The sequence below is a fragment of the Sus scrofa genome, chromosome 13 (genome assembly GCF_054392235.1).
Source record: "Sus scrofa isolate SSC_HxYL_T2T_F1_AM1 chromosome 13, Sscrofa_HxYL_maternal_Yorkshire_Landrace_v2.0, whole genome shotgun sequence".
Lineage (NCBI taxonomy): Eukaryota > Metazoa > Chordata > Mammalia > Artiodactyla > Suidae > Sus > Sus scrofa.
The window spans coordinates 18,083,955-18,106,803 of NC_139395.1; the positions used below are offsets into that span (position 1 = coordinate 18,083,955).

The 22,849-nt window shown below is 49.1% G+C and overlaps 1 protein-coding gene across 2 annotated transcripts in view; it reads left to right on the plus strand.

The window, feature by feature from the left end:
* Positions 1 to 2,904: 2,904 nt before the first annotated feature.
* The window catches only part of GALNT15 (polypeptide N-acetylgalactosaminyltransferase 15), a 47,220-nt gene continuing 27,275 nt past the window's right edge, over positions 2,905 to 22,849 (plus strand). Inside the window, exons 1-3 of one of the 2 annotated variants that reach the window (XR_014822309.1) lie at positions 2,905 to 3,993; positions 14,480 to 14,646; positions 16,062 to 16,266. Coding sequence is in view for 1 of the 2 variants with exons in the window: in NM_001206447.1 (NP_001193376.1) it covers positions 3,467 to 3,993; positions 14,480 to 14,646; positions 16,062 to 16,266 (899 nt within the window). In the remaining variant the exon portion in view is untranslated. The remainder of the gene's footprint in view (positions 3,994 to 14,479; positions 14,647 to 16,061; positions 16,267 to 22,849) is intronic. The other variant, NM_001206447.1, reaches the window with a different exon arrangement.

Sequence of the window (22,849 nt, forward strand, 5' to 3'; positions counted from 1 at the left end):
AATAAGAATTTCTACCCCATCAGTGTCATTAACCTCCAGATGCCCCTACCTTCTTTTTTTTTATTGTTGTTTTTTTAGGGCTGAAACAATGACATATGGAAATACCCAGGCTAAGGGTTGAACCAGGCTGCAGCTGCTGGCCTACACCACAGCCACAGCAATGCAGGATCCAAGCCATGTCTGTGACTTACACCACAGCTGACAGCAATGCCAGATCCTTAACCCTCTGAGTGAGGCCAGGGATTGAACCTGTGTCCTCATGGATACTAGCCAGGTTCATTACCACTGAGCCATGATGGGAATTCCAGATGCCCCTACGTTCTAAACTGCATCTCCTGGAATACCTGTCTCTTGAATCTAGAAGTCACCCAACCCCCACCCCCAGGACACTCTGAGGTAAGATTTGGAAAATGCGGTCCAATCCGGCAGTTCCTTTGTGCTGTCTGTTCGGCACTGGGCTGGGCTGTGGAGAATGATCTCTTAGGATGCACTTTTTCACTTCTGAATCTAAGTGGCTTCAAGGAAAACAGTTGTGAATGCACACACGGACAAGTGCAGACACACACACACACACACACACACACACACACGAACACACACTCTGGAAGCAGCAACTGAGTCCAAAGGAAAAACCGTTTTTGTTATTTTCCAGGAGATGTTTAGGCTCACAATCTAAAATCAACATCAATGCGAACTATTGCCTTTGGAATGGATAAGCAATGAAATTCTTCTGTATAGCACTGGGAACTACATCTAGTCACTTATGATGGAGCGTGATGGAGGATAATGTGAGAAAAAGAATGTATAAATGTATGTGTGACTGGGTCACTTTGCTGTACAGCAAAAAATTGACAGAATACTGTAAACCAACTATAACAGAAAAAATAAAAATCATTAAAAAGTCTTGCTAAATTGAAAAAAGAAATAAATAAAATCAACATCAAATCAGAAACAACATCAATTGATTTCAAGTGCAGTGGCAGCCCTCCCCACCCCACAGCTTCCTGATGGCCTGGCTGCACTACAGCCATCAGAAGAGTCATGTCTCACGGTGAAGCTCGCCGCCCCCCTTCATCAACCTGATCCACTAGGTGCCAGAGGACTCTGAGCAAGCTGGCTCCCTTCCCTTCTCCTGTCTACATCACTCCCTCTGGGATCTTCAAACACTATCTATGTGCCACTGCACCTGACTTTACATCTTCAGGCCAGACCTACCCCTGACCCCCAGCTATCATATACCCCCATGTATCCGTATGTCCAGCTGCCCACCCTTCCCTTCCCCTTGGCTGCCCAAACGCCATCTCCAACAGGGCATGCCCCGACTGAGCTTCTGTTTTGCCCCTGCTCCCTGCTTTCCCCATCTTCGTTGATGGCAGCTCAGCTCTTCCTACTGCTTAGACCACAACCTTGTAATCTTCCTTGACTCATCTCTCTCTCACTCTGGGCGTCAATTCCTAACAAATCCTATAGGTTCTTCCTTAAAATCCATCAGAGGCTGAGTGCTCCTGCCCACCTCCCATGATGTCCTTACCATGCCTCACCCGCCCCATGGGCCTCCCTGCTTCTGCCCTGTTCTCCCCCATGGTCTAACCTCAACACAGAAGCCAGAGTGATCCAGTTAAAATCCAAGTCGATTGTGTCTGTTGTGTGCTTACAACACTCCAAGGGCTTACACCTGACTCAGAGGAAAAGCCAGAATCCCTAAAATACCCTGCAAGGTCCCACGTCACTCCCCCCTCTTACTGCTCTTGTTCCACTCCTACTGTTCCCACTCTGTTCCAGCCACACTGGCCCTCTGCAGGTCCGAAAAAGGCCAGGCAAAAATCTCACCTCAGGACATTTGTACTTGCTGTCCTCTCTGTCCCCAGTTCTCACCATACTGTACTGCTTGTCTTCCTTACACAAATGCTTCTGGGAACACTTGCTCACAGTGTCAACTGTCAACCCCTAACCCAAGCTCCCCAGCTTCCTTCCCTGCTTTATTTTCCTCCTTAGCTTTTATCACCATCTGTCCCCACTGTATATTTTATTTATTTATTTTTATCATTTCTTTCTTTTCTTTCTTTTTGCTTTTTAGAACCACATCTATGGCATGTGGAAGTTCCCAGGCTAGGGGTCCAATCGGAGCTGTAGCCGATGGCCTACACCACAGGCACAGCAACGCAGGATCCCAGCTGAGCTGCGTCTTTGACCCACACCACAGCTCACGGCAACTCCAGATCCTCAACCCACCCGCGAGGCCAGGGATCGAACCCGCAACCTCGTGGTTCCTAGTCAGATTTGTTTCCCTACGCCACGCCGGGAACTCCCCCTGCCCAGGATAGATTTAACACATAGTGGCCGCGCATTAATATTTCTCGGTTGAATGAAGGAAGTTTACAGTCGAAGGAGAGCGCCCCTCCTCTTCTGTCGTCCCCCGCCCCTCCCCCCATTGGCTCAGAGGCCGGTGCAGAGCTGGCATTCGGATGCTCCTGTGGGTAGGAGGGGCTTGTTGCAAGAGCGTTTCCCCAAGCACCCCTCCTTTTCAGAAGGGTGAGGACCGGGGTGGGGGGTGGGGAGGGAAGAAAGGGGAACTCCAGCCAGCAGCTTGGGAGGCTGAGCATGCAAAGAGCCAACCAGCTACCTGAATTTCCACTACCCGTACTGCCTTTCTGAAATCAGGAGGGGATACTCTTTCCTGCCCTTTTGGGTGGGGAAAGAAGCCTCGCTGTGGAATAGATTCAAATCAGAACTCCTCGGATGCTCCTGTTGGGTTTGGTCCTAGCAGTTGACGGCGTTTGTTTTCCCCGTAGTCGCCTTCCTGGGGTTGCGCAAAGCCTAGGAACAGGGAGGGCATTAGGACCGGGAGCGAGGCGAGCGCACGCCCGCCCGCGTCTGGCAGAGCCTCGCAGCCGGCTGTATGAGGAGCTCTGTGTGAAAGGAAATCAGGCGCTACTTGCCGGCTCCACATCTGTTGAACCGACCTGACTTGAAGGGTCCAAAGGAGGACAGCTGTCAGCTCTGCGGGACTGAGGACCCATCAGCTCCCCTCATACATCTTATAGCCACCTGACCACGCATACAAGGGGGAAAACGAAACACGTGGGACTAGACCCCTGAGCAAAATGAAATCATTATTTTTCCCCCCAAAAGGAAAGGGGCATCAAAGGGGGGCAAACAGTTCAATTTGAAGTCCCTGTGAATGGTCTTTCGGAAGGCAATTGACATTTGCTCAGAGAGCATTTGTGGTGGGATTGAGTCCGCGGCTTTCTCGGCTTTCTGGTTGTAAGTGGAAGCCGGTCTTACGCTGCCGGCAGATGTCAGTCGGGACGGGAGAAGGAGCAGATTAAGTGACTGGCAAAAACAAACAAACAAACTTCCAGGTAGACCCAGGAAGCCAGGTTCTGCTGCCAGCTTGAAGGAACCTGGAGCAGGAGGCGAAAGTGAACTTGAACATGACTTGTTGCATTTGGCAAGTTCCAGCAACATGTTCGTAAGGAAGCGAGGCAGGCACGGACCCTGCAGACTGCAGTTCCTGCTGCTCCTCCTGATGCTGGGATGCACGCTGCTGATGCTGGAGGTGCTGCACCCTCCCCCGCACGCCCGGCCCCCGGTTGTCACGGCCCAGGTCGCCGAACGCAGCCCCGAAGCCGGGTACCGCCTGAACTTTGGGGAATCTCAGGAGTGGGTGCTGGAGTCCGAGGATGAGGACCAAGAGTACGGCCCCCTGGAGGGCCTGCCACCCTTTATCTCCCTGAGGGAGGATCAGCTCTTGGTGGCCGTGGCCTCGCACAGGGCCAGAAGGAACCAGAGCCAGGGCAGGAGAGGTGGCAGCTACAGGCTCATCAAGCAGCCGAGCAGGAGGCAGGACGAGGAGGTCCGGGAGAGGGACTGGGGGGCTGAGGAGGAGGATGGGGAGGCATCTGAAGAGGAGCTGACCCTACGAGGCCTGGAGGAGGCGCTCAGTGCCCGCATCCCCCTGCAGAGGGCGCTGCCTGAGGTACGGCATCCGCTGTAAGTAAGGCCCTTGCTTCCTCTTTTTCGGTGCTGGAGAGCAGCCGGCAAAGTCCGGCTGAAGCCTTGCAGAACTCTGACTCCATTGTCTCAGGGCAGCGCTTCCCCAGGTGTGGTCCCTGGACCAGCAGCCGCGGCATCGCTTGGGGACTTGTTAGAGATGCTGAGGCAGAAATCCTGGGTGGGGTCCAGCGATCTGTCTCTAACCAGCCCTGCTGATTGATGAAAACCACTGTCCCAGAGACAGAAAGGAGGAGCCCCTCCTTGTCCCCTCTCTTACCCGTCCTGGGTTCTAGTCCTTCTGTCTCTGGATTGTCACGTCAAATTGCTTTATCTCTGTAATGTAGAGGGGGCTGGGAGGGGATGTTCTCCAAGACACTTCTAGTTGTAATACTGACTCCAGCATATGTTGATCTTTTGAAGGTTGTGCTTTTTTTTGTTTGTTTGTTTGTTTGTTTTTGTTTTCGGATGAAAAGAATAGTCACAGCTAACAGTTATGTGGCTCTTGCCGTGTACCTGGCTTTAATCAAAGAACTTTTCATGTATTAACTCATAAGTCCTTACAGCTCTGCAGGATGGTGCTAGCACTATCATTATGCCTATCTTATAGGTATGAAAATAAGGCACAGAGAGGCCAAGTGACTTGCCCATAGTCACACAGCTAGTAGGTACCGAAGTAAGCATTCACTCCAATCTGCCTGAACCCCCTCCTTTATGACCCCCTCTATGACCTCCACTAGACTAAGGGGACTGTTCCAGGACCCAGGAGCTAGAATACCGAGCTGATGCAGCCTGACCTGGCAGAGTGGCCCTACCCCCAGAAGGCAAGCTGGGAAGTATGATGACCTGCAGGCTGTGCCCAGGAAAATGGTGGGCTCATCCTGGAAACCCCCTGCCTTCCCCATCATCACCATGGCTGGCCCAGAAGAGAGGTCTAGGCACCAGCCTCCAGGGACAAGGCAGCCAGATAGTTGGGTGGTCTAGGTCCCTCCCTTAAAAGCACTGCTCTTCCCAGAGCCAAAGAGTTCCTGGAAAGCAAACCCACCCTCCACCCCTCTGGGTGGGAGGATCAGGCTAGAACAGCAGTTGGGAGCAGGACCACATATCCCTCAGGTCCCTGGTGGGGTCCCTCTGAGCCTAGTCACTCAGCCCCTCTTTGTCAGGGATATGGAGAGGCAGTCACAGGAAGGGGTAGCCTCCTTAGACTGTGTACTGTGGTCACAGCCCTGCTGTTCCAACTCCAGGTCTTGGCTGAAACAGCTCTTTTCAGGAAACTCCCAGAGCCAGCCAGGCCCACCCCATTGCAGTTTTGTGCTCTCCACAGCCTTAATTCATAATACTCACTACGACTGAGGCTAAATGGTCATTGTTGTGTTGGTTTATTCTGTGCCTGCTTCCCTTGACCTACAGTGAACCCATCATCTCAACTGGCGGTAAAAAAATGATTGCTGAATGAATGAATAGATCATTTTCCAATTCTTTTGATACATCTTTTCATTGGCCTAGAGCAAGAATGTCTTGCCAATTGGAAACACTGCCTCCATCAGAAAGTCTCTGGCTCCCAAAGCTGTGAATGTATGTGTGTATGCATGCATGTGTGTGAATTGCATAAGCCATGGGTGCTTTGTATTGTGCTTGTATTCAGTGGATGCTGTGCATATGTGTTGTGTGTAGTGTATTAGTGTGCCTGGTGCCTAGGTATGCTGTGGTGCTGGTTGTGTGGTGTGTTGTCACATGTGCATGTGTGTCCTCGATGTGTTAATATTCATGTATGTGTGCATTGAGATTGCATGGCTTGTGCATGTATCGTATGTGTTGTGTACGTGGCATAATGCCTGTGTGTTGTGATGTGGTGCCTGGGTTGCCTGCTTTTGTTTTTGTTTTTTTTTTGGTGGCACATGTGTGCATGCAGACTGCGACTGTGCTGCATGTGTATATGTGCTTGTGTGTATGGTGTCTTATCCATGCATTTTGTGAGTGGTGTGAAGTGCATGGGTGTATTATGTGCGTTGTGCACGTGGTGTGATGTGCACCCCATACTGTGCTTGTGTGCATGTGTGTGTGTTGTGATGTACAGCTTCTTTGGCATGTTTGTGCGACCCATGTGCACATGTATTTGGTGTGCGTTGCACACGTGCATCGTGTGAGTGTGCTGCATGTGTGTTGTGGTATATGAGTACATTTACAAGTATGCTGTGTTATGCTTGTGGCACGAAGCGCATATGTGGGTATATTTGTTGTGTGTGTGATGTGCACGTGTGCAGGTGTGTGTATGTGCGCACCACATTGGTAGGTGCCTCTCCCAGCCGGGGTGACCAACTCAGCTCAGTTCCTGGCTGGAAACCCCTTGGTCCAGGTAAACGGGGCCAGTTGGTCTCCCCGCCCCCAGCTTGGCTCTGTATGGAGGTATGCGGCTCCCTCTGCTGGCCAAAGTCTGTCACTGCATCCTGTGTTGCCCAGCCCTGGACCCCAGGAACCCCCTTCCAAGAACGCAGCAGGCACCAGCATTGCCCTTTCCTGGCACTGCTCCAGGATGCACAAGAGATTCTGTGAAAAGTAATGCAAAAACACCCCCAGCCCTCCTTCCAGGGTGTCAGGACATTTCTGGTGGTGCTGAGTGGAGGGGATAAACATGTAGATGGATTAAAGAGAAGAGCAGGATAGAGCCGAGGACTAGGATTGACTCAGCCCTTCAAAGCTGCTGTCAAAAAGGAGTGTGGAGAGGAACAAGCCTTGCCCATTCAGCCTCTAGTGTCATTGGCAGCTTTCGGTGCTCTTCCTGGCCATCTCTCCATCATCCTGGCATATGGTGTAGGGAGACGGAGGGCTAGGAGCAAAGAGGCTTCCGATTGAGAAAGTGCTTTGTGATCTCTATGTCTGTCTGTCTGTCCATCCCAGCAGTGACTCTCAGGCTTGAGTGTGCATCACTACGCCTAGAGCTCTCATTAAAACGCGGAGTCCTGGTCTCCACTCCTCTCCTTTCTGACTCAGAAGGTCTTGGGTGGGGCCCAAGGATTGATTTCTCCAAGTTTCTGGGTGATGCTGATAGTGCTGGTCTGAAGACACTCTCTATGCCTGTTTGCAGAGAGCATGCTTCTCAAATTTCATCGTGAATGCAAATCTGCTAGGCATCTTGTGAAAATGCAGAGTATGATGTAGTTAGCCAGGGGTGCAGCCCAAGATGCCACATTTCTATCAGGCTCCCAGCTGGTACCAGCACTGCTGGTCCACAGACCTCATGTTTGAGCAACAAGGGGCTACATCACTGTTTCCTCAAAGTATGTGCATATCAGATTCCTGCATGTGCTTGTTTCCGACCCCATCACTAGATACTCTGTAGTTCTGAATTGGAGCCCAGCAATCTGACTTTTTAAAAGCTGAAGCTAAACAATTTGGGGAACAACTGGTAGAGATGGTGAGTGGAGAGGTAGTGGGGCTCTGGAAGTTTCCATGGAGGAGGTAGTTCTGGGATTGAAAAATAGAGGCAGAAAGGAACATAGTCCCTTCATGGCGCAGGGTTTTGTACTTAAGCACAAATGTCAGTGAAGCCATAGCTGGCTGTATGCTCCCTGCTTGTGCCAACTTGTATTTCCTGTTTGACCTGTGTTTCCCTGGTTTGTATGCCTGCAACTATGACTAAATCATATACCCGTAGAGCAGTGGACCCCGAGTTGAATTCTGACTCCACCCCTTCCTGTGTGATCTTGTGCAATCACTCAACCTCACTGAGCCTCAGTTTCCCCAACTGTAAAATGGCAACGATAACACCTTTGCAGAAAGCTGCAGATAAAAGAAGACGAAATGTCTGCCGATCCCCCCAGTGTTCAAATCCAAACAGAAGATGCTCTTAACGTGTTCTCGAGTATAGGACCTGAGGGTGAGTTGGAAAGAGAGAGGAAGGTTGAGGTGGGCAGTGCACATGACGTCATTGTCCTTTCTCTGATCCATGAGTTGTTTCCTGCCCCCTCGGGCTGCTCAAGCATCACAAACTAGGAGGCACATTGGAATTATCTGGAAGTCTTAAAAACAACTCCTATTGGGGTTCTCCTGGTAGGGATTCTTATTTAGTTGGTCTGGACTGAGGCCTGAGTGTCCCTGGGTAGTTCCAATGGGCAGCTGGGGCTAAGAACCAGGCAGCTGAGGCTGAGATCCAGGGCTGCAAGGTACCAGGCGTTTCCCCGTTTCCTTTCCCCATCTTCTTTGCTTCCTCCACTCCTTGCCCCAGAGGCCACTGTGGGAGCAGCTTTGTTGTCAAGGAGGAGGGTATGTTATAGTCCACATGGTCAGGTCAGTTCCTGCCAGGTATCAGCCCCTCAGGATGGCTTTGGCACCTGGGCTGAAAAGAACAAAGAGGCAGCTGAAACAGCATCAATAAATCTAAGCCAGCGGGCTCACCCCTGGGGTGGGGCTGGAGGTTAGGAAGGGGAGAGAGCAGGGGCAGGAATAGCCTGGGGCAGAGAGGGAAAGCCACACAGTATGTCTGGGGCCTGGCTGGCCGGGTAACAAAGGGGACCCATAACACCAAGCTTTCAGCCCTCAAGTCCAGCATCACCATGGCTGGGGACAGTGCCTCCTCTGGACTCCAACCTGGATCCGGCCCCCACAGTGTGGCTGTGGTGGAGACTGTGCTTAATGTGACCCTGAGATAGAATGGGCTTATGGCGCTCAGTGGGGAGAGTTCTTGCCTTGTGCTCTGGGCTAGCCTCAGGGATTAGACACAGGTTGTTCACCTGCATCATATCTTTTTTTTGTTTGTTTTGTTTGTTTTTTGTTTTTTTAGAAATTTTACATTTTTCAAGTACTTTTATTTTTATTTATTTATTTATTTCTTTTTTGTCTTTTTGCCATTTCTCGGGCCGCTCCTGCGGCATATGGAGGTTCCCAGGCTAGGGGTCCAATCGGAGCTGTAGCCACCAGCCTACGCCAGAGCCACAGCAGCTCGGGATCTGAGCCGCGTCTGCAACCTACACCACAGCTCACAGCAACGCCAGATCGTTAACCCACTGAGCAAGGGCAGGGACCGAACCCGCAACCTCATGGTTCCTAGTCAGATTCGTTAACCACTGCGCCACGACGGGAACTCTCATCATATCTTTTTAAATCACCAGTGTTACTTACCCTAGTGGCACTCAAGGTGTGGGTCTCACACCTGCCACATCAGAAAGGCAGAGTCTCAGGCCCACTCAGCACTACTGCTTGAAAAATCTCTATTTGTAACAAAATTCCCAGACAATTTACATTCGTGTTAAAGTTTGAGTAACACTGATGAGGTCTCAGGGTCACAGCCCTGCACCCAAGAGTCAACTCCAAGGTTTTAAAACTCCTCATACCCAAGCTTCTCCCCACAGACCAACCAAGTACATTCAACCCTGAGTGATTCTCATATGCAAGCAGGACAGGAACTAGAGCCTCTTAGGGGGAAAAGAACAGATGCTCGTGTGACTGCAGGTGGCAGGGTTACTGCAAGTCTGCCCAGGAAGCAAGGAGCAGAGAAGATGCAGGAGGTGCAGGAGGGTGATGGGAAGGGGACTCACAAGCCATTGTGCTCCTGGGACTGTGCCTTCCTGACAGCCTCCAGCAGCAGGGGTCCTGGCACCCGCTCTTGTTTAATTTACCTTCCGATGTCCTCCCACCAACTACCACTGTCCTCTCCTTAAGCTGTCGTCCAGGGACCAGTGGCATCAGCATCACTGGGAGCTCACTCACCAGAGACAAAGATTCTTAGCTCCCACGCCAGACCTTCTGGGTCCAAATCTGCATTTGGGGAGATGCCGGGTGATGTGGGTGCATGTTAATACCTGAAAAGCACTAGGCTTCTTCTACCTTATTGTCCGTTCTGTGACCTGCTACCAGCTGCTATACTCTCACTGTGTGTCTGAATAGCACTGTGAGATAGTTGACCTGGAAGAATCACCTGGCCACAGTCTGGGGGAGGCTGTCCCTGTTAGGAGAGCTATTACACCAAGAGGCTTCACAGGCCCAGGTCAGTGTTCAGACCAGCAACTCCCAGTTGATACCCATCTTTTGTCCAGGGCTAGGAAGCCAGGATCAGAGCAAAGCCAAGGACTCCTGGAGCCCCTCAGAAGGAGGCTGGGAGACTCCTGAGGACCCCCACAAAGCGAAAGGGACTGCATGTACCTTGCATGACTTGTCTACACTCTGGGGAAGGACAGGCTGGCAGCCTCAGCCTCATCTGTAGGCTCCGTCCCTTCCATACTTCGCTTTCATTCATAAGTTCTTTGTCCATCCTTCTAAGGCATTACCCTAGGCCTGGCCTGGAAATTGAGGTCCCCAAGATGAGCCCCACCAATTACATGCGAGATGGGCTGGACATTGGGGATTTTTACAGAATGCAAGAGGTTGGTATTATTCTCCTGTTTCTACAGACAACCAGCCAGACACCTTTTGAGAGCAAGAACAGTGTGTACCATCGTTCACTGAATAAATATTTGCTTAGCAATTTTTTTTTTTTTTTTTTTTTTTTTTTTTTTTTTTTTTTGCTTTTGGATGCACCTGTGGCATATGTAAGTTCTCAGGCTAGCAGTCAAATTGGAGCTACAGCTGCCAGCCTACGCCACAGCCACAGCAACTCAGGATCCAAGCCATGCAGCCTACACTGCTGCTCACAGCAACGCCAGATCCCTGACCCACGGAGCAACTCCAGGAATCAAAATTCACATCCTCATAGATACTAGTTGGATTCATTTCTGCTGCACCACAATGGGAACTCCCTGCTTAGCAACTATGAAAGGTGAGAAAGTGGAGTAATTCCCAGCCCCACCCCGAAGGAGCTCCAGACTGGCAACCAGCATCAGTGGGCTCAGGGCTGAGACAGGGAAGCCCACCTCAGCGGGGAACCCCTGCGGATTGGTACGAACAGGGGTCAGTAACTCCCAAACAGCTTTAGAAAACCTGGCAGAAACCTTTCCACTCTGGCCAGGCACAGGAAGGGCAGGGGAAGGTTGGTGTCACAGCCAGGCCATCTGGTGAACTGCTGTGACTCATCTTCCTCAGGATCATCCTCCAAAGGTGTAGTCTGAGGTCATGGGTGACCCTGGAGCTGCACGAAGTGAGGGCGGGCATCTGTGTGTAAACACAGACCCAGGCTCTCCTGATGTGGGACCGTGAAGACAAAAATTTCACATTCATTGAGTTTTTCTCTTGGGCCAGAAGGAGCCCTCTTCATCCAGGCAGCACCCCTGGGCTGGAGAAAGGGCTCAGTCTCCGAGTACTGGCCAGTGTTGGCCAGTCAGGGGATATTAATAGCAGAGCCAGGATGCGAAGCCACGTTGATTTGATTCCAAAGTCCTTGGTCCTTCCTTTCCCCCTCGTGCCGCACAGAAGATGGATAAATGAGATTGGGGTGGGCTTTTACAAACCTGTGTGATGTGTACAAACTGACAATATATAGTTGAAGGACAAAGAAAGTGGCCCCTTATTTAATACTAAAAAAGTGACTTTGGAGTTCTTCTTGTGGCTCAGTGGGTTAAGAACCCGACTAGTATCCATGAGGATGCAGGTTTGATCCTTGGCCTTGCTCAGTGGGTTAAGGATCCAGCCTACAAGCTATGGTATATGTCGCAGATGCAGCTCAGATCTGGTCTGGCTGTGGCAGCTCTGATTCCACCCCTAGCCCAGGAACTTTCATATGCTGCAGGTGTGCACCCCTCCACCCACCCCCCGAAAAATAACAACCACAACGTGATTTCTTCACAGGGATCCTTTTTGGAATGCTTGGTCATATTTGGGCACTGCTTCACAACAACCAAGAGCCCTTTCTCTGCCCTGCCTCATCCACCCCCCCAGCAAAGCCCTAGTACAGACAGAGCAGGAAGAAGAGCCCCTGTGTGAGCTGCTGAGCTTTGGCTCTCTTGTTTGCTTTCTTTATTCCCCCAAATGATTTGAAGATACACCATGAAACAGAAAATTGCTATTAATATCATGTATTGTCAAGATAAAGGGAGGTGTACTTGAGAATACCTTTCCTTCTGTTCCTGGAACACACCAAGCCCCTTCCCACCTCCAAGTCCCAGCAGAGCCTGTGACACCAGCCAGGAACACTGTTCCGCACCCACACACCTTCTCTGACTGTGTTCCACCCACCATCGGTCCCGGTTTCCGTTGTTGAATTATTCCTAGGTTTTCTGTTTAATGGGTTATATCTCCAGGGCATCAGAGACTATCTGAATTTGGGTTCCCCCCAAAGCAGACTCTGAGATGAGGATCTGTTTTGTAGGTGATGCCAGGGAGCCCTGCTAAGGGGCTGGGAGGGTGGGGCAGGGGGTAGGAGATAGCCAATGAAAGGCGTGTTTTCAGGCAGTTACCTCTGAGAGGAGAGGGAGTTCAGCACTAAGCGATTCTGGGTGGAGCACACGTCTCCTGCGGAGGGTTCTGGGAGACGGGGTGGAGCAAGCATGTCATTGAAAGTCCGTTGCTGAATGTTAATTCACCAGCTCTTTTCAGTCACTGGCTTAGGGCAGCTCACTGGGATAGGTGGGATTTTACTCCCCAGCTCTTCAGCTACTGGTGCTTAGGAAGACCATCAGCAGTCAGAGAAAACCCTCGGACAGCTGGAAGTCAGGCTGTGCTGTATTATATAGTATCCCCCACGGGGCTATGGGCAGGAGCATCACAGATTCTGCTTCAAGGGTTTTTCACTAATTCATCTTCCGGTCCTGACGCACAGCAGGTTTCAGGCAGTCAGTTTAATGACCGGGTGGACAGATGGAAGGCCAGGATCAAAGAGAAAATGAAAATGAAAATAGGCAATCCGTGACTAAATAGCCTATTTCCTTACTTTGAACTTCCTGGCAACCAAAGTGAAAAGGGAAACATGATAAATATTGTGATCCTTGTTGTTCAAAAAAAGGACACATATTAGGTCCTCAGAGGAAGAGAAGCGTTCGTAGTACCACTGTCTGACAGGAATTTCCCTCCAGATGCATTGAGAGGACAGAAATTGGTGGAGGAGACAACCCCCCCACGGTGTTACAGAGCCTGTAACAGAAAGAGGCCAGTTCCTCGGGAAAGCAGGGCAGTGTCATGCCCTGAGGGGATGAACTTCAGTCCCTATAAAACCGCACCAAGGGAATCCCTTATGGTTTATGCAGGCTTCTCTGTCCCCAAACTCCTCTCCTATCTGACTGGAAATAAAACAAGTTCCCAAGTAGTATTTGCAGGCTTTTCTGCACCCGCTGAGTTCACTGAGGCAAGATTTCTTTTCACAGCCACTGGAAGCCTCGGTTCTAAGACTCCCGGATTTGCCAACACTTGTGACCACAAAAGAAATGGAGAAAACACAAGGAAATTTTGAACTCGTTTGTGAGCAAATCTGAGGGCAGAGTGGAGGTTCTCAAAGTTGGGTGGATTTGCAGGAGCTTCCGAGGCCCGAGGAGAGAAGAGGGGGTTTGCGTGGGGTAGGGGAGGATAAAGGCAATCAGAGAACTGAGCTGAGGCTGTCGCATGCACTGGGGACTCTCAGTTACCTTCCTTAAATTTCAGGGGAACTTCGGATGTGTGATTTGAACAGCCCTGCAATCAAGCTGTAAAAGTTCATGTAAAGTTCATTACTGTATTCATCTCAGGGATGCTTCTAAGGACCCAGTCATCCTAATTAAGGATTTCTTTCTAAAATCTATAGAAATTTCTTTTAGAAGTTCTTGTTAGGTACAAAAACTGGTAAAATCTAAATAAGGTCTGTATTTGAGTTAATAGTATTGAATGATGTCAAATTTCTGGTTTTGATCATTGTGGATGCTTAAGGTATTATCACTAAGTGAAGCTGGGTAAAGATAACACAGGAACTCTCTGTGCTATTTTTGCAACTTCTTATGAGTCAAAAGATTTCAAATTAAAGTTATAAATCATAAAAAAAAAGGACTGGGAAGAATGTTGCTTCCTTAAAATATCTGGTATGTAACTTTTCTAATGGTTTGATAATTCTGTTCCAGAATAAACCTCCCATTCTACTTTGGCTACTATGAAGCTCAGAGTCAAATTTTAAATTCTCTCTGGAAATAGCAAGGCCTTTTTCACCTGTATAGGTATTTTCTTTCTCCAAATGTTGGTTTTCTACTTAACTAAAGAAAAATGCATAACCTAAAAGTTGCGAATTATGTTTTATTGGGGGAAACTACTATGCACCTTGTCCTAAATATTTAAGCCTCATGGCATCTCTAAGGAGTTGATAATACGGTCATTCATTTCCATTTTATAGATTAGGACAGTTGTCTGCTGAAAATGGAGGTAACATCTCTCAACTGCTATGAGAGAGGCCTGGGTTAAACCTTGTAAAGAAGCTCTTGGGATTTGAGGCCTGGGAGATAGCGGACAGCACGATTGTGAGGATGTATTGGGTTCTCTTTCTGCGTGGAAATTCTGAGGAAACCCAGAGAGAGCCATTGAGTTGGAAAGAGAGCCATGGGCTGGAGTGGCCTCAGCCAGGGCCTTCTCTTCCCCACGGCACCCTGCTTCTCTTCTGCAACAGGTGTCTGCAGCAGCATCCTGAGGACAGCCTGCCCACAGCCAGCGTCATCCTCTGTTTCCATGACGAGGCCTGGTCCACCCTCCTGAGAACCGTGCACAGCATCCTGGACACAGCGTCCAGGGCCTTCCTGAAGGAGATCATCCTGGTGGACGACCTCAGCCAGCAAGGTGGCCCTGGGTTTTCTTCAGGCTCTGGTGGTTGGGCCTGGACTGGGGGTGGGTTTCCCATGAAAAGACTGGGGTTTGGGACCTGTGTGGGCAAGGTCCTCTGAGGTAGAGCTGCAGATGGGGATTCAGGCACAGGTAACTCATTAGGGAAGAGCCCCAGGAGGGCACTGCTTTGCTGTGAAAACCAACAGATGCTGGTTGAATCCACAGATGCGGAACCTGCTGACTGCACTGCTCTTTTATACAGGGGACTGGAGCATCTGCAGATTTTTGCATTTGCGAATGGGTCCTGGAACCAATCCCCTCACCCTGATACTGAGGATCAACTGTACATGGTTCTTCCCATCTCCGATAGTTTGCTCACCTGGGTGCATGCACACATGTGCATACAGCCAACTTTTCTGCTCTTGAATATGAAACCTAATGACCCTCTCTCATCCTGTATCCTCTATAGGACTATCCTTCCTAGAAGAATGGTTAGACTCTTGGTCTCAATTTTCCACCTCCCTTTCTCTCTTCAACTTACTGCCTTGCCCACCTACTCCCACCCATGCAAGGAGACCACTTTGGCCAGTGCCACTAATGACCTACTGGTGGCCACTTATAAGGGACCCTCTGTCTTTGATTTCCTTGACCACTGTGTCCTAGGTTGGGTACCCTGGAAGCAAAGCCTGAGAATGGGATTCATATGCCTGTGTTTGGGGGTGGTGCCCTCAGTGGAACATTGTAGGGGAGTGTGGTGTGGGGGTGCCCTCAGGGGAACATGGTAGGAGAGTGGGGAAAACAGCTGAGCAAAGATCTATTAGATGAAGTTCAGCCACAGCCTGATCCCAGGGGGATCTCTACAGTGTAAACCATACCTCAGAATCTGTCTTGCCTTGAAGCAAGGGAGCGGGCTTGGTACCCCAGCAATAGTCAGTCGCTGACTCTGGGCACCTGGGGTGGGGGTGGACATTCTGCATGACACTCTGCTGCTTGCAGGAGGGGCGGTTCCAACACCCAAGGGCACATCTCCGCAGAAGGATGCAGACTGCAGTGAGAAGCGAACCCACAGCAGCTGGGCACATACAAACCAAACCAGCCCAGTAAAAGTGATGCCAGGGTATCTGAGTAGGGCATGAGCGGTAGCTGCTTCAACCTCGCTGCTGTGTTTAGAGAATGTGAGCGAGTTCTACCCTCTCCTGGTTTCATGACGCCATTTCTCCTCTTTTTAACTGGAGAGAATCCTGACCCATGGAAACTAAGGAAGCAACTCACATCTTAGCAACAACCACACTGTACTGTATATGATGCTTGGGGTCCTGGGGCTCCCCACGGCTCGCAAGAGCCCTGTTGGCAGTGATTCTCGTGATGGTCATTTCAGCTCGCGGGTTGTGGCCACTGGGACCCCACTGACTGCAACCCTGTGATTCCAGGACAACTCAAGTCAGCGCTCGGCGAATATGTGGCCCGGCTGGAGAGGGTGAAATTGCTCAGGAGCAACAGGAGGCTGGGCACCGCCCGGGCCCGGATGCTGGGGGCTGCCAGGGCCACCGGGGATGTGCTGGTCTTCATGGACGCCCACTGCGAGTGCCACCCGGGCTGGCTAGAGCCCCTTTTGGGCAGAATAGCTGGCGACAGGTAACTCATCCCCGGGGACTGAGGACGATACGGTCATCCACAGCCTTGGCCACTCACAGGACACCCACCCTCCAGTGAAAAACACCTGAGCGTCCACAATCCGAGTGATGTGTTCCTTTGGGTCTTTCAGATGTTTGAACCCTCTAAGACGTGTAAGGAAGGCTCAGCGGGTTATGGATCCGGCATTGTCACTGCTGTGGTGCGGGTTCAAATCCTTGGCCTGGGAACTTCCACATGCCATGGATGCAGCCAAAAAGGGGCGGGGTGGGGGGGACAGTGTAGGGAGGTAGAGTTAGAAGAGAGGTAAGGATTCTCCGATCCATCTACCTTGTTTTATAGATACAGAAACCAAAGCCTGGAGAGTAGCTTCTGTTAAGTTGCAGATGTGCTGGGAACTTCACTATGCTTATCACTATTTTTGATGAAGCGGCAACAGTTTTAATCCAGTTTGTAACATAATCTTGGAGAAAGTCAACTTTGCTGGGCCATAGATGAATCACCCTTACAAAGAAAGCATGAGCCTTTGGGATGGTTCAAGTTCCATCGAGAACTAACATTCTTAGGTTTTTTGGTCAACATAAGGGGTCTCTAGTTTTCCAACCCAGGCCAGCTCTGGGGAATGTGAAGGCATGACACACCCTGTAGCTAAAGATTTAAAATTATGACCATTTCTCTGTCTGTGCCCCATCTTGCTGTCAGGGTCGTTCCATTCATTCAACAGTTTCTAAACATGTTTTGCCAACCATTTCCCCTCAGTTGGAATATCCCACTTGGGAAAACCAACACAGCCTTGGGGGCTCCTGCAGGCCTGTCGCACAGTAGGAGCTCAGTGAGTGATAGTTTTCACTGATGTCCATCCAGGTAGGCCTGACGCCAGAACAAAGCTTATGACTTTGATTCTGCCCTCCTACCCACAGTAAATGAATGTTGACAGTCTCACTTGGAGCTGGGGATAACCACATATAAGGAAAATATGATAGAGCAGGTTGCGTTCCACCAGATGGAAGAGTTTTCAAGCAACACAAAGGGGACTGTTAATAGTCCGGTGATTGTTTTTGATAAAGAGAGGAAATAAGGCTCAAGTGAAATCAAGAAGGATTAATTTTGTCCAGTTTGATGACACACGCCCACTCCTGGTTCACATTTCATAAAAGAAGTAGCTTATATAAATTCGGCAGAAGAACTAGGATGGGCAAATTCACAAACCCCATGAGGCTGCCATCTTAGATTCTGTTCTCAACTCACAGTGACTGTGCAGCTTCAGAGTGGGACCCAAGGCAGGTCCCGCCTCTTCCCCATCTAATTCCCCTCCTGGTGTCACAGACGGGGGGCTCTCAGAGGGGCCTTTAAGATCAGCATTGATTAAAATGAGCCCTTCATGTCTGATTCTCACACTGGCACCATTTTCAAGATCTAGAGCTCTCTCTCACTCCAGACTGGGAGACAAAGCCATGGCAATACTCCAGCGTCCTCAGCTGTGATGAAAGGAGGCTCCTGGGAAGTTTTCTAAGGTTGAGAGATGGGGAGTCCTGGAACTTCTGGGCTCTTCCCCTCCCCTCTTTACCAGACTTTCTCCACATACACTCCTCCATCTCTCTCTCTCTCTCTCTCTCTCTCTCTCTGTCACACACACACAGCCTCTGTCCCAGACCCATCATGGCTTGGCCTCTTCTTCATGTCCCCCCCTCCGTGATGTGACCGTCTTTCTGTGACCCCACACCTCACCCACAACTCCCTGTGCACCACTTGGCTCTGGGCCCCAGCGCTGGGCTTACAGGCCTTGGCAGGGAGGGTCTCTCCCAGGTCTGGGGCCCCATCTCCCTGAACTTCACGTGGTGATGCTCTGAAGCTGTGGCCTGGGGGAGTGGTCCTGTCACGGTTTGCTCTACCCTCACCTCCAATCCTGGTGACTTTTGTGGCAACTCACTTCATGTAAAGCAAAGCTGTGGAAACCACTGGGCCCAGCTTTTTTTTTTTTTTTTTTTTTTTTTTTTTTTTTTTTTTTTTTGCTTTTTAGGGCTGCACCCGCAGCATATGGAAGTTCCCAGGCTAGCAGTGGAGTTGGAGCCGTAGCCACCAGCCTACGCCACAGCCATGGCAATGTGGCATCCGAGTCATGTCTGTGACCTACACCACAGCTCATGGAAACACCGGATCCTTAACCCACTGAGTGAGGCCAGGGATTGAACCTGAGTTCTCATGGATACCAGTCAGGTTCGCTACTGCCGAGACACCACAATAATTCCAAGGTGCAACTTCTTATAGTTGCTGCTCTTTGAGAGAGGAAAGGACCCAGGTGCTTCTGAGCCTTAAGAAAGACACATTAAGTTACCAGGTGAGGACCCATTGCCCCCAGAGCAGAGGAGGTCTTGAAGGTCTTTTATTTAAAAGGTAGAGGAGGAATAATGAGTAAACAGTGTAATAAACGATAAAGCAACTATTGCAAAGAGTTACAACTTCTTCAAAGCCCTGGTCAGAGAATTCTGGTCTTGGTTTCTGGCCCCAGTTCCCTGTCCCTGCCCACGAAACAGGTCTGCCAAGAACCATATGGCAACTTTTATGAATCTGGCAAAGGAGTCCCTCCCTCATGACCTTTACTCCCATCCCTCAGAAAATGTGTCATCATACACTCATTTTGTTAGAACAGGGCACTTTAATGCAAATTGCCAGAACATTTAGAAATAAATGTGCACATTTACAGTGTCTTTGATATTTGAGGCATTCTCTAGGATTGGGCAGTGCACAACACACACAACTGTACACAGCAGCCCCCAAATTTCTTCAAGAGTGGTTATTTTTAGGGCAGTACTGATTGGTGACTGGTTTCTACATAAAGTAACAAAGATGAAGATAAAGGGTAGCTGTTGTCCCAGCTGCCAGATCTAGTACCCAAACCAAGAAGTAAGAGTCATGGCCAGAGAAAAAGGAAAATTTCCAAGGGGAAAGGGCCAAACTCTCTTAAGGGTGTTCTTGGCTCAAGAGGACCCTATCCTACGCCACACCCCTTGGCATGGCAGAGTCTTAGAAAGGCCAGAGCTAGTTTGGGGGTCGCACGTGAGCAGCAGTAGCTCTGGGAAGAGAAAAGTCAGACCTTTTTCCTTCTCAGTATAAGATGCTTCCCACCAACACCAAGAGTTTGCATTAACTTCCAAAATGACTGTATACATCGTAGACCTGGAGGAACAACCAAGCCCGGGAAAAATCAAGAGGGGTGAAATAAACTAGGGTAGATTCTTCCTTAGGGTAAAATGTTTGGCTGATAAGTTTGAGCTGCAGTTAGCTTTTGGCTCTCTGGACAGTGGTCCCTTAGTTGACCTCACATATTTCAGTTAGCCTGTGTTTGTTGATAGCTCCATTGAAATCCAAACACCTGATCTCCTGGAGCTTAGAAAGGCTTAGGGGAGGATTGACCTCATGTCTACCTGAGAGTTAAATCTCAGTTAACCAGCGACAGGATGATGGAGTGAACACTCTCCTAGCTCCTTTCAAGTCAGACAGGGAAGCTTTGGTATTTTGCTTAAAGTGAATTCCAAGAATGACAGATACATCTGTAGATCTGAAACACAAAGCTGAATATAAGACAGTTTTTTTGGTTGTTTGTTTGTTTCGCTTTTAAATCATCCTTCTTTGGGCCGCTAGAATGTAGTTACTCCCTAATTCAGCCCTGGTTAGGGAGCCACTATGGTCCTTGGGAATAAAAACCAAAACAGAAAACATCTTTTACTTCATTCACTGACATTTTATTCCTCACCTCTACCCAAAATGTACTCAAAGAGGCTTATGATGAATCACTTATGTATCTGGATAAAAGAGAAGGAAAAGGAGGTTTCAGAAGGGAAAAGATAGTGTTGGAAATCAGGGGTAATGCAGTTATTAGAAGTGAGTTTTACAAGGAGTTCTCTGGTGCTTTAGTGGTTGGGACTCGGCACTTTCACTGCTGCAGCCCGGATTCAGTCCCTGATCTGGGAACTGAGATCCCATTCGAGCTGCTTCGCACGACAGGGGAAAAAAAAAAAAAAGTAAGGAAGTGAGCTTTACTTATGACTCTGAAATTCCAGCAAGACAGAGCCAAAAGAAATTTGGTGAATTTTAGGGTGCTCATTTTCTGATGAAAAAGAATATACACCTTTACCAAGAAGGGACACAGCTCAAAGGTCTGGGACAAATTAGGTCTCCATTCTGGTCCTATTCCCATTCTGGAGGTGGTAAAGACTTGATGGGGTTCTTCAGACTTCCACCCCACAGCTTCCTTGGCTCTTGAGGCTGAAATTCCACAAAATGCTTTGCCAGTAGCCAAATCCATCCTATCTGCTCAGCTCATCCTACAGGAAGTGGAGACTTCGGAGGGTGCCCTTCTTTCTTCCTTGCCTTTGCTTCTCAGTTTTCTTAGGCCAATGCAAGGTGCCCCAAAATGGCAGACACCAGAGGGATTAAGTTCCTCTTACCTTCCAGAGGGAACAACGTGAAAAGGGCAGGAAAAGCACATCAAGATCCTTGCTCTAAATATAACCCCCATGACTCTTTACACCAAGACCAGTCACTTAAAGCCACAGATTTAAGCAGATAATTGAGTCCCAGGACCACCCTGGCCCTCTGCACATGGGCTGGGCTGGTGCCAGCCTTGGCTGTCTCCCAGATGGATGGAACTTGATGGGAATGTAAACAGCATGGCTGACATCTGTTTTCCAGGAATCTTACTTAGACTGGTAACTTCCAATCACCCCTGAGCTCAGGCCTGATTGATCCAATGCTCTTTAACCAAATAGGCCCCTCAATCCTTGTGGTACAGATTTTAAAAGGAACTATCATGAGATGGCAGGAAAAAAATATGATTTAGATATTGACCAGGTCACCTACAGCTCCTGGGATACCTGAATGGCTTGTTACCTGTTTCCAACTTGTACCATTTTCCCATCACCCTCTCTGAGGTCACGTAGTCCCAAGCTGTGCCCCCACATTGGGATAAAATACAATCACCAACAGCAACAGTAAATGAACAAAAAAGCATAGACTCAGGACTTTGATTTGCTGGGAGACACCATGTGCTTATATATACATGCTTTAGCATCAAGGACCTTTCCTGGGCTTGACAATCCTGATTCCTCAAGCCAATCAAGTTGTATGATGCTGGAGTTCCCGTCGTGGCGCAGTGGTTAACGAATCTGACTAGGAACCATGAGGTTGCGGGTTCGGTCCCTGCCCTTGCTCAGTGGGTTAACGATCCAGCATTGCTGTGAGCTGTGGTGTAGGTTGCAGACGCGGCTCGGATCCCGTGTTGCTGTGGCTCTGGTGTGGGCCGGTGGCTAGAGCTCCGATTCGACCCCTAGCCTGGGAACCTCCATATGCTGCGGCAGCGGTCCAAGAAATAGCAAAAAGACAAAAAAAAAAAAAAGTTGTATGATGCAGGGAGGAACAAGAACTAGACCCTAGAGCAAGGGTTCACGAACCCTCTGCCATTGTGCATAATATTTTGTAAATGTGCATATGGTTATGTTTTGAGGAAGCATCCATAGTTTTCCCCTGATTCTTAAAGGGATTAAAGACCCCCAAAGAAGTCAAGAGTCAGTCTTTACAGATGAGCTTTCTGTACCTTTGTGGGAAGTAGTTCAACCTCTCCTTTTACAAATGAGGAAACCAAAGCCCGGAGGGGTGCAACAGCCATTTCAAGGTCACACAGTGCATTAATGTCAGAGCTGAGCCTAAGACCCCATTCTCCTGTCTCTTAGCTTTGTCCAGAGAAGTCTTTTTTTTTTCATTTTTTTTATTACTCAAATTAATTTATCACATCTGTAGTTGTATAATGATCATAACAATCTGATTTCACAGGATTTCCATCCCACAGCCCAAGCACATCCCCCCACCCCTCAAACTGTCTCCTCCAGAGACCATAAGTTTTTCAATGTCTGTGAGTCAGCATCTGTTCTGCAAAGAAGTTCCGTCTGTCCTTTTCTCAGATTCCACATGTCAGTGAAAGCATTTGATGTTGGTGTCTCATTGTATGGCTGACTTCACTCAGCATGATAGTTTCTAGGTCCATCCATGTTGCTAAAAATGCCAGTATTTCATTCTTTTTAATGGCTGAGTAGTATTCCATTGTGTATATGTACCACATCTTCTGGATCCACTCCTCTGTCGATGGACATTTAGGTTGTTTCCATATCTTAGCTGTTGTAAATAGTGCTGCAATGAACATTGGAGTACATGTGTCTTTGCAAGTCGTGGTTTCCTCTGGGTAGATGCCCAGGAGTGGGATTGCTGGATCAAATGGTAGTTCTATGTCTAGTTTTCTGAGGAATCTCCATACTGCTTTCCACAGTGGTTGCACCAATTTACAATCCCACCAACAGTGTACTAGGGTTCCTTTTTCTTCACAACCTCTCTAGCACTTCTTGTTTGTAGACTTTTGGATGATGGCCATTCTGGCTGGTGTAAGGTGTACCTCATAGTGGTTTTGATTTGCATCTCTCTAATAATGAATGACATTAAACATCTTTTCATGTGTTTCTTGGCCATCTGTATGTCTTCTTTGGAGAATTGTCTGTTTAGATCTTCTGCCCATTTTTTGATAGGCTTGTTTGTTTTT